Here is a 15,335-nt window from a genome sequence, read left to right as displayed (position 1 = left end):
CATGGTGCGAAAGTTTTGAAGAGGCGGAATAACGCCGCAGTACGATACCATGGTAGACATCCACATGTGGAGAGAAACCAACAGCAAGGTAATGTAAGAGGGGGGAATGAGATGCAAGAAATGCAAAGGTTTATAGCTTCTCAGGAATACGAAAATGTTAGACAGAGAGCATTTGAAGATTGGCAAGTTCATCAGAACTAAATCATAGCTCATTGCCAACATATAGGTAGAAACTATATTCCTACACCGAAACCCATCTTCCCTCCCTGGTCTATAGAGATGCAGCCACCATATCCTACGTATAACCCTGCTATGGTTATGCCTGGAACCCCTATTGGTACCAGTATCATCCCTAGTATACTTATTTTTTTTATTTTTTTATTTTTTTTTAATTTGTAACTATTGATACTTTTAATACTCTTGTTAATATTGTAATCATTTTTATAATTATCTAACTTTTATTCTTAGATTTTAATAATTTTTGAATGTGGGGTAATATACCAAACTTCAAAAATATGTATATATGTTTGCAGTTTATCTTATGTACACAACAGGGTAAAACAACGCATTTTCAAAGACTGGCATTAAGTTCAGCAAAAGCAACTAATTTTGACGACAAGATGCAAAATATATGTGAAATAACAACAAGACGGAATGAACAAATTATGTGCACCATTTATCATTCAGCAAACAAACGCCAATATATTTGGAAACTTTGGTAAAATTTAATCATTTTCACACAAATCACCCTCAATAATTTAAATTGTTACCGATTTCTTGCAAATGAGGGCATTGCAAGATCTTAAGTGTGGGAAGGGGTTAAATTCTTTCGGATTTTAAAATTTTTTACTTTATACACTTGGTTACCATTAAAAATACTAGTAAAGCAGTAGTTGTATTAGAATCTAGTACTCTCTGATAATAAAGAATAGCCCTAGTATTATATACTGACTACCCAATTCTAGTAAAATTTTTCAAAATTTTCAATTAAATGAACTAAAAATCATGTTTATACATATTTATGAACGATAAAACTAGGTTTTAACACCGAAATTATTGTTACCTCAAAAAGGACATAAATTGAGAAACAAACTAAAATGTTAAAATTCATTTAAAATGGAATAGAGGACGATAAAAAGGAAAATAAAAGCCAAGTGTGGGAAAATTTACCAAGTTATCTTAAACATATGTCACATATATCTGTAACAAATAACTGAAAATACTTTTGTTTTGGACTAAACTAAACTGTTTTACCAAATGAAAGAAAAGAAAAGATGGATCTACACGATGAATCAATTCCATCATTAAAAGGAAGTAAAGTCTTCCGAAAAAGAAACGCGCTTCTTGATTTAGGTCATGAAGTTGTCGTCCAGACCAGCTGTAGGTTGACGAAAAATCTAGAAAAGTCATCACTAAAATCAGCAGGAAATCCACGGACCTCAGCATTAAACAGGGTCGCCAAGTGGTCAGATTTATCCTAACCATGAGAAGGATTTATCTTGTACAATGGGGGGGCACCATGCAAATTAGCTGGATAAGACTAATGAATCAGATCCCCAGAAAGGATAATCTCCTTAAAGATTAAAAATCAGCTTTTAAGACTGATATTACTCAATCCTAGAGATTGACCTTAAAGATTGAGAATTACAAACTCATGGAATTCAATGATATCTAAACTCGAGTTTGAACGAGAAAATATTTTGATCAAAATTATAAACCGATTTGTTTTCTGAAAACCCATTTTCAATGCGTTCATTACCATTGAACGTAAAATCCTAGGAATTCACTTGGAATTCATTAGGTCACCTGAACCAAATCGGGTGTCAACCGTAAGAACGGTGGTTGCATAGCATGGTCAAAGACAGGACCTTGTGCCATACCGAAAAATTATAAGGGTGAGCTTTACTATTACTCCTACCAAGGATAGTAATTGAGTCCGACACGTTATAGACCATAATTAAAAGCATGTCAGGGGACATTGCCTTAACAGTTGCTTGTTCAACGCTTTCCTTTACAACCGGACGGTAGTTTACCGAAAGGTAATATACGAGACAAGTAAACTGGACGTGTTGCTTTCCAAATACAAGGTTAGTAAGTGGGTGACACAAAACCGCAAGTTTTGAGCTAAAATTTTCAAATCTGAAACCCACCAAACCCACAAAAATATTTTGCAAACACCGGTAAAGGGTTATCCCGGAAAACTTATCTAGGGTAAAAACTAGATTTAATTTTCAAAAGATTAAATGTTTTCATAAAGATCCAATTTCCTTAATGGATCTAAATTTTTATAGTCATGTGGGACTGTAAACCATATCGTTACTACCATTGTTTATACCGCCGTATAGAAAATCACTGATGTACAAAGTGTGAAGAATAAAGAAGTGATTCTAGTATTTCAAGACGATATTGCTTGAGGACAAGCAACGCTCAAGTGTGGGAATATTTGATAATGCTAAAAATGAACATATATTTCATAGCATTATTCCTCAAGAAAGACAAGCTTCTAGTTGCAATTGTTCTTTTTACAAGTGATATTTGTTTAAATAATAAAAGGTGAAGACAAAAGACAGATTCGAAGAATTTAAGACGCAAACGACCAAAAAGCTCAAAAGTACAAAAGACAATCAAAGAGGTTCCAATTATTGATAAGAAACGTCTCGAAATTACAAGAGTACAAGATTCAAAACGAAAAGTACAAGATATTAAATTGTACGCAAGGACGTTCGAAAATCCGGAACCGGGACCAGAGTCAACTCTTAACGCTCGACGCAACGGACTAAAAATTACAAGTTAACTATGTATATAAATATAATATAATATATAATTAATTATATTAATTATATATATATTATATTTATAAATAAAAACCGTCGGCAGAGAAAGACTCCAAAGTTGTGAGCTGGAATTTCAAACTCCGCGACTCGTGGAGTTTGAAGGCCAAAATGGCCGCGAGTCGCGGAGCCCCCAGTTTTGAAACTCCCTATAAAGCAAACCGAATTCTGATCATTTTCATCATCTTTTTCTTCTTCATCTCATACGTAAATTATATATATATATATATATTTATAATTTAATTTTAATTTTAATTATAATTCTAATAATAAGGGTATGTTAGCGAATGTTGTAAGGGTGTAAGTCGAAATTCTGTCCGTGTAACGCTACGCTATTTTTAATCATTGTAAGTTATGTTCAACCTTTTTATATTAATGTCTCGTAGCTAAGTTATTATTATGCTTATTTAAAACGAAGTAATCATGATGTTGGGCTAATTACTAAAATTGGGTAATTGGGCTTTGTACCATAATTAGGGTTTGGACAAAAGAACGACACTTGTGGAAATTAGACTATGGGCTATTAATGGGCTTTATATTTGTTTAACTAAATGATAGTTTGTTAATGTTAATATAAAGATTTACAATTGGGCGTCCCTATAAATTACCATATACACTCAATTGGACACGATGGGCGGGGTATTTATATGTACGAATAATCGTTCATTTAACCGGACACGGAAATGGATTAATAGTTAATAAACTTGTTGAAACAGGGGTGAATTACATTCAAGGGTAATTGGTGTAATTGTTAACAAAGTAGTAAAACCTTGGTTTACACGCAGTCGATAACCTGGTGTATTCATTAAACAAAGTATTAAAACCTTGTTACAATTCGAATCCCCAATTAGTTGGAATATTTAACTTCGGGTATAAGAATAATTTGACGAGGACACTCGCACTTTATATTTATGACTGATGGACTGTTATGGACAAAAACCAGACGGACATATTAAATAATCCAGGACAAAGGACAATTAACCCATGGGCATAAAACTAAAATCAACACGTCAAACATCATGATTACGGAAGTTTAAATAAGCATAATTCTTTTATTTCATATTTAATTTCCTTTATTTTATATTTAATTGCACTTCTAAATATCGTATTTTTATTATTATTGTATTTAATTGCACTTTTAATTATCGTACTTTTTAATTATCGCAAGTTTATTTTATCGCACTTTTATTATTCGCAATTTCATTATCGTTATTTACTTTACGCTTTAATTTAAGTCTTGTATTTATTTTTAATATTTTACATTTGGTTTTAACTGCGACTAAAGTTTTAAAATCGACAAACCGGTCATTAAACGGTAAAAACCCCCCCTTTATAATAATGATATTACTTATATATATATTTGTATTTTTATAAAAGTAAACTAATATAGCGTTAAGCTTTGTTTAAAGATTTCCCTGTGGAATGAACCGGACTTATTAAAAACTACACTACTGTACGATTAGGTACACTGCCTATAAGTGTTGTAGCAAGGTTTAAGTATATCCATTCTCTAAATAAATAAATATCTTGTGTAAAATTGTATCGTATTTAATAGTATTTCCTGCTAAAATTAATAACTATTTTATATACACCCCGCTGGACATCACTCTGTATTATCTAGACTTTAATTAAACTTAACCTCCCAATTCTGTTTCCCCTTTTTCTTCTCTTTCTAAAAAAAAAATACTCCAATCCAGGCTCGAACCCTGGATCTCTCGTTCACCCAACATATGCCCAATCCATCTGCTCTATCTGATTCTTTCTGTTTAATTCAGGGAAGCAAAATATATAACCTATATCTTAACTGTTTCTTCTCCTTCCCCATTTATTTATCATCAATTATCATTTCCTACATATCTATCCATCTTTATGATTATTATTTAACTATTATCATGAACAACATTATCATTAACAATATCATCATCATTTTCGATTTCTATCTCCATAACCCATTACGATTCATCGTCTCCATCATTTTTCATTATGATCGTTATCGTTATCAAAGCTCACCATCGTCATTTTACAATCACGGTATTATCATCACTCGTACCAACCTACTCAATACCGTAATAATCATATATTTTCATTGCCTTTAATTAATTAACCGAAACTGAGAATAGCAGCGTGCAACAACAAAACCTTACTATTACCTGTCGTTCGAAGTAAAAACAGAAACCAAGAAATGGTAATAGCAGTTCGTGGATTTCTGGTGGCCCAATAGACTCTAACGGACTGGTCAGGTTCCAATCTATGTGTTATCGGCCCAACTTGCAACTAATACGCCCCAACTATTTGAATATCGGTCCATGAAATAAATTATCTAAGTCCACCTATTAATTAATCCAATTAACCTCAATGAATCACTAATTAATATAACTCATAATAGTCAGAGCATCTCTCATTATATAAAAAAAATCAAACGTAAATCCCTTCTCATTCTCTATTATCGACCACTAGTTTAAAAGTAGTCCCACTTGCACAAATTTGTCTAAGAGATTGATAGATAATGTAATTTAATAATTGATACCTCCCACTATGTCTTCCATGATGTCCCATGTAATTCCACAAGTGTTTATATCACGCCATTTTTAGCATTCTTTAATCAAATTGCAGGAATGGGGTCGACCATAATAAACACATACTAGCATCCCTTCGTTTCTTGCTTTAGTTCTATTTTTATTTGATAGCAGTTGTTAGTATGCAGCTGTAGCTGCAATAGGCATGGGAAGAACACAAACATGCGACAAGAATAAAGAAAAAAAAATTATACAAAGGTGATGAGAGGGTGGCGACGGCATAGGTGGTGAGGAGTGTTTATTCATAAAGAAACAAAAGAACGAGTGGTATTGATGGTGATTAAATGGGTTGAAGAAGTAGAAATGGATCAAGGTTTTGTGGTTTTTCTTTGGCAGTTTTACGAATTAGAAACAGGGGAGAGAGAGAGATGAAGAAGGAAACGTAGCGATGGTGGTGACGGTTATAATGGTGATGGTGTTGATTCTCGAATGGTGATGAGAAAGAAGGGAGTTGTTTGGTGATCGAAGTGAAAGGTGGTGCTTTGGTAGTGTTCTCGGTTATAACCCGAAATGAATACAGAGACATAGATGATTGGCACTTGGTGCATGTATATATATATCTTATAGTGTTAGTTGACAAATTAGTTTATTAATTAAATTTGTAATAGTAAGTAGCCATCTTTTTGGGTTATCCTTGTCGACATTTTCATACAAGTAGAAAAGGAAGACTTCAGAAAGTAGAATAGGAAGATGGCAAAATATCTCATAGTGGAGACATGAAAACAAAGTCAGGAAAGAAAAAGAAACAAAATTATAAAAAGGAATTGAAATTTCATTGTACGATTCTTGATTGGATATATAACAAACTGGAGATAGAAAACAAAAAGAATAAAGTTGGATAGAGACATTAAACAAATTTCGATTCCTTTTTCTGATTTTACTAATATATGATTAATATTAATAATTTATAAATAAAAATTACTTTAATAGTAATAATACTACTTAAAAAAAACACTAATGATAATTAGAAATAATAATATACTAATATTAATGCTATGAAAAATCAAAATATCAATAAATAATAATAATAATAATAATAAAGATAAAAGTAAAAATAATGATAATAATAATATTAGTAATAATAATATTATAACAATTTCAATGTATCAAATTTCATATCTATATATTCATATATATATATATATATATATATATATATATATATATATATATATATATATATATATATATATATATATATATATATATATATATATATATATATATATATATATATATATATATATATATATATATATATGAATATATATATATATACTTATAATAATGTAATAGTTTTTATTACAACATATATTATTTTACATTTTTATCTGTAACATAAAGTGTATGTAGTAGTTTATTAATATGATTAATAAATTTTTTTTATATATATAATTATTTATATATCAATATTCACATATCTATTCACCATTAATTGTTCGTGAATCGTCGAGAGCAGTCGAAGGTCAATTGAGTATATGAAATAGTTCAAAATTTTTGAGACTCAGGATAACAGACTTTGCTTAGCGTGTCAGAATTATATAAAGATTAAGTTTAAATTTGGTCAGAAATTCCCGGGTCATCACAAAGATCATGAGTCGGATATCTCTTTTCGTGTTCCTTCAATTGTCGAGAGGCATAAGCGATGACTTTACCTCTTTGCATTAGAACACACTCGAGCCCATTTAAAGAAGCATCACAATAAACCGTCATGTCTTCTACACGTTCCGGTAACACTAAGACCGGAGCTTGACACAATTTCTCTTTCAACAATTGAAAAGCAATCTCTTGCTCGTTTTCCCAATTAAATCTCGCGTTCTTCCTTGTCAACTTCGTTAACGGAGAAGCGATCTTAGAAAAGTCTTGGATAAACCGACGATAATAACCGACCAATCCGAGAAAACTTCGGATTTTCGTAGGCGTAGTCGGTTTTTCCCAACTCTTCACCGTCTCTATTTTCCCTGGATCTACTTGAATACCTTCTTTATTCACAATATGTTCAAGGAATTGCACTTCCCTTAGCCAAAATTTGTACTTGGAGAGTTTACCATACAATTTCTCATTCCGTAACGTCTTCAACACTTAGCGCAAATGGCGTTCATGTTCTTTCATACTCTTAGAATAAACAAGTATGTCGTCGATGAACACAATTACCGACTTGTCCAACATAGGTTGGTACATTCGGTTCATAAGATCCATGAATGCCGCCGGTGCATTCGTAAGACCAAAAGGCATCACTACAAATTCAAAATGCCCGTAACGCGTTCGAAAAGCCGGTTTCTCAATATCTTCCTCACGGACCCGCATTTGGTGATAGCCGGACCGTAAGTCAATTTTAGAAAAATACATCGCACCTTGGAGTTGGTAAAAAAAAATCGTCAATCCGAGGCAATGGATAACGATTCTTGATTGTCACTTTGTTCAACTCCCGATAATCGATGCACATCCGCATACTACCATCCTTTTTCTTCACGAATAAAACCGGAGCGCCCCATGGCGAAGCACTCAGTCGAATCAAAGCCTTTTCAAGCAACTCTTGGGGTTTGATTTAACAACTCTTGCATTTCCGTCGGTGCTAAACGATAAGGAGTTTTAGCAATGGGAGTAGCCCCCGGAACCAACTCAATGTGAAATTCAACTTGTCGTTCCGCCGGAACACCCGGTAATTCATCCGGAAAAACGTCTTCGAATTCATTAACTACCGGAATTTCACGAATGGATGGTGGCTCTTCACTAGTATCAACTACATGGGCAAGAAAAGCCATTCCACCACTACTAAGGAAACGATGTGCCCGTGCATAAGTGCATAATGGCACAAGTCTTCTTCGTTTTTCGCCATGATTATTAGTTCTCGCCCACTTGGGGTCTTCACACGAATAAACTTTTCATGGCATGCAATATCGGCCCTATAACGATCGAACCAATCCATACCAACAACAATATCGAACTCACCCAGAGTCATCGGAATGAGATCAATTTTAAACGTTTCGATACCATACACAACATTACAATCTTTACAAACATCAACCCTAGCACCGTCTTGCCATCCACTATTTCAACTTCTACCGGATGACTTAACTTACCTAACAGTTTATTAAGTTTAGGCACAAATCGAGGTGACACATATGACAAATTAGCACCGCTATCAAAAAGTATCCTTGCCGGATTAGAGTTAACCATGAAAGTACATGAGACAACTTCATTGGATTGCTTGGCCTCATCATGGGTCATCAAATAATTTCGCCCCCGTACCGTTCCCGCCGCTTTCTCCAACTTCTTAACTTGATCACCTCGCAACTCGGGACATTCCGTCCTTCGGTGCCCCTCCTTTTGACAATTGTAACAGGTAAGTTTGTTCGGCGCCTTGGTACAATCACGGGCCATGTGCCCCTTTTGATTACAATTAAAACACGTGGCCCGTAACTTAGAGTACCATCCTTCTTCACGCTATTTACACTTTCGGAACCTTTCTTGTACTTTTTGTTTGAAAAGTTCGAATGATTTGAACCTTCAAACTTTCTCTTGGAAAAAGAGAAATCACTTCTTTTTGGGATCTCCGGTTCGAAACCCCGAGCCAACTCAAACAATTCTTCAAAAGACTTAGCCATTCCCCTACTAATCTTACGTTTCAACTCATCGTTCATAGTACGATAGAAATCTAGCATCAACATTCGGTCATCACCGACATACTCCGGACAAAAACGAGTTTTTGACAAGAAAGTAGACTTGAGAGTAACCAAGTCCATCGAACCTTGTCGCAAATCGCGCAACTCATCCCAGATTGTATTAAGGTCGGCTTGAGTTCAATATTCATCAAAGAACTCCTTTTTAAACTCTTCCCACGACAAGCTCATACACTTTTCTTCACCATACAATTGAATCTTATCATCCCACCACAACTTCGCCTCTTCACGCAACATGCTAGAACCATACCTCGTTTTCTTCTCGGTAGGACACTCCGCGGTACGGAAAGCCCCCTTGATGTTAGAAACCCAACAAGTACTCTTCAACGGGTCTCTCACCCCATTGAACATAGGAGGTTGAGCATCCTTGAAGTTCTTATAATGAAAGTCTCGCCTTCCATGTCCACCATTACCATTAATCCCTTCAACATGAGGATAAATATTTCTAGCTTTCAATGCCTCTTCGATCGCGACATTCATTCGCTCATTGATTAACTCAGTTACTTACCCATCAACCGATTCTTGGAACACTTTTCTGACATCATCGAGAAATTCTGCCTTTTGATGTTTAAAGATGGCCTCAACTTTGGCCGTGAATTCAGAGTCCTCGCTCAGGCCTCCATTTTCGGTATCATGCCCGTTTCTCATCTTCATTCTATAAAACGAAAATAAATTAATCAATGGAACGAACGAGAATGACATACGTACACCACACCGCCCTATCTTGCCCAATACTCTTTGTACATTGCTTGCCTAACACGATTTGCACCCGTAACAATGGTAGCTAGTCATTGTTAGGAGAGCACGTCGCATCAACTAGCTAGTACAACGTCTATCTCGCTTGATGATTGCAAACATGATACAAAACAATTAACACAAAGTTAGTTCACCTAAACATAGGCACTAACCAAACCCGGTCCGACCCGTCTCCTACAAGTCTTGCATAAAACGCATACATAATAAAATCTAAGTCTAGACACCTATCTCAAGTCGTCTAAATCCCTTAGACCATGCTCTGATACCACTTGTAACGACCCGACCCGTTAAACATCGCAAAACACACCCTTTTTTTTAAAGTGGACAGGCCAAGCCTGTCAGGCATTTACCGCGGCGCGGTGAGTATGGCCGCGGCGCTCCCACAATAGAAACTGGAGGTCAGAACCCATCAAAAGTTGTTACAAAAATGCGATCACGGTCGCGGCGCGGCACTCGCCTGAACTTGATTATGCCTTATACGAAATTTACGCTACACCAAATTTCGCGATAAACGAAAAATATCAACTTAAGGCTTTCTGTCATATAAGTAAATAAAGTTTACATGTTTTAATAACCACAAATCGAGTATTTGACCACCGAGCTCCACCCGATCACTTAAACATCAAATATAAGTTTCGACCGACAAGTTTAAACACCAAACAAAAAGCCGAGCATGGCGTTTGGGGTTAAACTACCCAAACCTAGGTTGAACTTCAAAAGCAATACACTAGCATGAAACATTAGGGAGTCCACTAATCCGAGAAAATACCTTTGCCTTTATCCACGTCGGAGCCTAAAAATGTAAACAACGAGAAGGGTAAGCAAAACTTAGTGAGTGCAACAATTATACATACACATATATAACCCATCTATTTGCAATCACACCCACCAAATACCTCATACGAGTTTATAACACAAATAACATGCCATCATACTCATAATGCTAACAATTCGTACCCTATCACAACACCTCATTAGCATATACTCAACACAATATATATATATATATATATATATATATATATATATATATATATATATATATATATATATATATATATATATATATATATATATATATATATATATATATATATATATATATATATATATATATAGCATGCTAAACAATAAGCAACAAACACAATATGGTTAACCATAAACGCTATGGTGCTACCGACTCGTGGTTCACACCATACGTAATGCTATGACGCTACCAGCTCCTTGGTTCATGCCACTACGCATTTGAGTCATACTCCTTTATAGTGCTACCGGCTCGTGGTTCACACTTTGACGCTACCGGCTCGTGGTTCACGCCTCCTTTATAGTGCTACCGGCTCGTGGTTCACACTTTAGTGTTACCGGCTCGTGGTTCACACTTGATGCTACCGGCTCGTGGTTCATATCATGACACATACATGCTATGGTACTATCGGCTCATTGGTTCATACCACAACATTCACAAATAAATACGCCATATACACATACGTATAATTATCCCACTCACCTTAATGCCAAGGTGATGATTATAATAAGCAAGTTTCAAGCAAAGTACCTAATAGATTAAGTACCCAAATCAACATACAACTAGTGGAACTAACCTTCAACACTTAACTCTTGAGCATTTAACGACCCAAATGCATTAAATGAACCATTTACACCAAAACAGCCCAATTAAGACCAAGACTTATCATAAATCACTAAAAGCTAGTGATTAAAGTCCCAAAACACCCATTTACATAAACTTAGGGTATTTCATACCAATCATACCCAACTAGGTCAACCATTACTCATTTGACCCATTTTAACACGTAGACTCACAAATTGGTCAAACTTGAACCACTTAACAACCTTTCACTACCACACAAGTGTATTAGTGATTTGGAAGCACAATTAACACTTACAAACACCAAATCACATGACCAAACCCTAGATTACAAAATCTTAGGGTTTCCTTACATCAATTTAACCCAATCCACCCATTTAACCCCCAAATGGGTCTTACAAGTCTCAAATGAACAAACCCTAGTCATAAATCAATTAAAACTCAAAACACGGAGTTAAGACTTACCAACACTATCACAACGTAGCTAGAGACTAGATGAACAACTACAAAACTTGGACTTGGGCGAGATTTGGTCTTCTTCTTCTCCAAAGTGAGCAATCTCACTCTAAAACTCTAACTCTCTCTCTCTAGGATTTAATCGGAAGAGATAAGGTGGTTGAAAATGGAATAATGACACTCCTAGATCTAATCTTGTACTTTAAATTAGTCCCTCTCGCGAAAGTACCAAAATGGCCCTCATTTAATTAATTTAAAACAAGGATTTTTCGTTAGGCACCAGCCGTGCTGCGGAACAATTGGCCGCGCCGCGGCCCAACACTGGATCTGTTGGTCGCCAGCAATTAATATATATACAATTTTGTACATTCTAAACTTGGGTCTTACATTTAGAGATCCATTCGAAACTTTTTATTTAAATCTCACTTAGGATATCCAAAGCCGTTTTGCATTTGTTTTGGAAAACTTGTTGGTTCCGGTTTTTCCATATCAAATAACCACAAACCCATTTAGTCGCTTGCCACGTTTTGTGCCCATCATTCGATCTAGGGTTGCCATGTTCTATATCGAAGATAGTATGAATGCTGAAATCATTTAACCCCGGAGCAGCACCCCACCAAAGATGAACACAATCCCACACTTCCTTAGCCAAATTGTAGTCTAACATAGCATGGGATACAGATTCCAAAGCGTTGTCACACACCGGACATCGAACCGATTCAAGGTCGACGCCCCGTTTATCAAGCTCAAGACGCACCAGAATTCGATTCCTGACAGCCCTCCAAGTAAAAATGCCCAATGATTGAGGAACGAAACTATTAAGATAAGTAGCGTTAGCACTCACAGAAGAATCATTAAGCATATGAAGATGAAGCAGGTTTGTCAAAGTTTTTGTCTTGAAAAAACCATTAGGAACTAGCCTCCATTTCTACTCGTCGATATCATTATTAGAGAAGCCATTCGAAGGTAATTCAGTAAGTAGATTGTCGAGCTCGTCTCTGTTTCTACCAGAAGGATCACGTAACCAACACCAATTGAAATTCCAGCTTGTACCATTCCATGAGATGCGATAACAGATTCTGTACTCCGTGTCCGATTCAAGCCTGAAGATTCTTGGATATTTGTCTTTAAAGCATTGAGAACCATTCCAATTCTCTGACCAGAACATTGTGTTCCTTCCTTTACCAATAATTTTTTCAAAGGATAATCTTAGGTCAACATTGAATTTATGCGCATCGATTCCTGTTTTGACAATCAAACTCCACAAAGTGCCACGAACATTACATGGACTATCAAAGATAATACCCAACCAGCCATCCTGCCTGTAAATACTTTGGATAATTTTAACCCAAAGAGAATCGATTTCGGTTAAAAACCTCCACCACCATTTGCAAAGTAAAGTCCAATTCTTTGCTTTGAGAGACCCAATATTAAGCCCGCCCAAGTCATACAATTTTAGGATATCCTCCCATTTGACCCAATGTAGTTTGGAATTATTACCCGTCCCGCACCAAAAAAACTTACGGCGGAATTATTCGAGCAACTTGATGATACACGCGGGAGCACGAAAGATCGAGAAGAAGTACAAGGGCAAACTCGTGAGAACCGACTTGATAAGAGTCAACCTGCCCCCAAATGACAAAGTTTTAGCTTTCCAATTCGAGAATCGCTTTCTCAATTTTTCTATAATCGGGTTCAGTTCAGATTCACGATTCATCTTTGAACCAACAATGAGGCCTAAGTAGTTAAATGGGACTTTTCCATCAGCACAACCAAGACACCTTGCCATCGAATGCAACACCTCGGGTGTTATGCCGACACCATAAAGACAACTTTTGGATACATTTATTTTCAGACCCGAAAGCTCTTCAAAACTCTGAGGATTTTCATGATGTTTAGGATGTTTTGCTTTCTCCATTTCCCTACAAAAATAGTATCATCCGCGTATTGCAAATGGGTAAGCAGGACATTATCTTTACCGATTTCTATCCCCTCGAAAAAATAGCGTTTATAGCATTTTTGATAAGCACATTTAATCCTTCACCGGCAAGAATGAAAAGAAAAGGCAAGAGTGGGTCTCCTTGCCTTACACCTTTTTCAAGATTAAATTCCCTTGTAGGCGAACCATTTACGAGGACTGAAACAGAAGCAGAGCATAAACTTGATTGAATCCATTTTACCCATCGTGAACCGAAACCCATGAGAAGCATGGTGTCTATTAAGAATTTCCAATTAAGCGAATCAAAGGCTTTAGAGAAATCAGCTTTAAATAAGAAGCTTTTAGATTTACGTCTTTTCAAATCATCGATAGCCTCATTAAGGACTAAGACGCCGTCCAGAATAGATTTGCCACTCAGATAAGCCGTTTGTTCATCACCAATCAATTTAGGCATAACTTTACAGGATTACATTTTTTCGGATTAAAGTTATAAAAGAAGCATTATAACCAAAGGAAAAATCACCTTGATCCCAAAAGAAGCTAACTGCATTTAATAGATCTTGTTTAATAATCTCCCAATACTTTTTGAAAAATTTGAAAGGGAATCCATCCGGGCCCGGAGCCTTAGAACTATCGCAACCATTATTGGCATTCCAGATTTCATCTTTAGTAAAAGGAGCTTCAAGCCTACTAGCCTCATCGACTGTCAGATGCGTGTTAACCAAATCCATCTGGAGTGAAGACGTGTTACTTTTATCCTCCAAAATAGATTTATAGAAATTGAAAACCTCATTTTTATTAACAAACGGATCCTCCTCCCACGAACCATTTACTTTTAAACCTCGGATAGTGTTTATGTAGCTGCGTCTTTTGATAAACGAGTGGAAAAACTTTGAGTTCTCATCACCCTCCGAAGCCCATTTAACCCTCGCTTTCTATTTCAACATTCTTAATCTTTCTGCATCCTTCTTCAACCAGTTATGTCTAGCCTCCAACCATTTACCTCGATCATTTTCGTCAAGCATATCTGTTTCTGCTCTCACTTCCCATTTACCTCGATCATTTTTATGTAGTATAGTAATACTAGATTTAAGAGCCCGTGCGTTGCACGGCAGCTCTATAAAATAGTAATCAAAAAGGTTATTACTGGTATCAATTACTTGTATGATACACTTACAAATGATGAAACCCTTCATTATTGATAGTATCTCTATTGAAACTAAATTTATTGTAAATTTAAGTATCGTTATGAGTGAATACACTTTCAATGCAACAATCAATTTTTTATAATCGTTGTTACCAAGTTTCCATTCTCTAATACTGATATCCAAACCTTGGTTTAGTAAACAAATGTTAGTTTAGCAACACCACAATATGAACATCAACATACGCCAAGCTTTTCTCACCTACAAAGATAATATAGAGTAAAGATTAATTTTACACATTTGAAATCTAAGTCGATTTATTTTAATTAGTATTATTGTACAG

At 35.5% G+C, this 15,335-nt stretch overlaps 1 protein-coding gene across 1 annotated transcript; it reads right to left on the bottom strand.

The window, feature by feature from the left end:
- Nucleotides 1-12,323: 12,323 nt before the first annotated feature.
- LOC139900787 (uncharacterized) lies at nt 12,324-12,770 on the bottom strand. Its single transcript, XM_071883539.1, has one exon. The coding sequence runs from the start codon at nt 12,768-12,770 to the stop codon at nt 12,324-12,326; it is 447 nt and encodes a 148-aa protein (XP_071739640.1).
- Between the last annotated feature and the right edge of the window lie 2,565 nt (nt 12,771-15,335).

The sequence above is a fragment of the Rutidosis leptorrhynchoides genome, chromosome 3 (assembly GCF_046630445.1).
Source record: "Rutidosis leptorrhynchoides isolate AG116_Rl617_1_P2 chromosome 3, CSIRO_AGI_Rlap_v1, whole genome shotgun sequence".
In the NCBI taxonomy this organism is placed as follows: domain Eukaryota; kingdom Viridiplantae; phylum Streptophyta; class Magnoliopsida; order Asterales; family Asteraceae; genus Rutidosis; species Rutidosis leptorrhynchoides.
The sequence above is the reverse complement of the archived record's forward strand: the minus strand, read 5'-3'. Positions and strand labels throughout refer to the sequence as shown.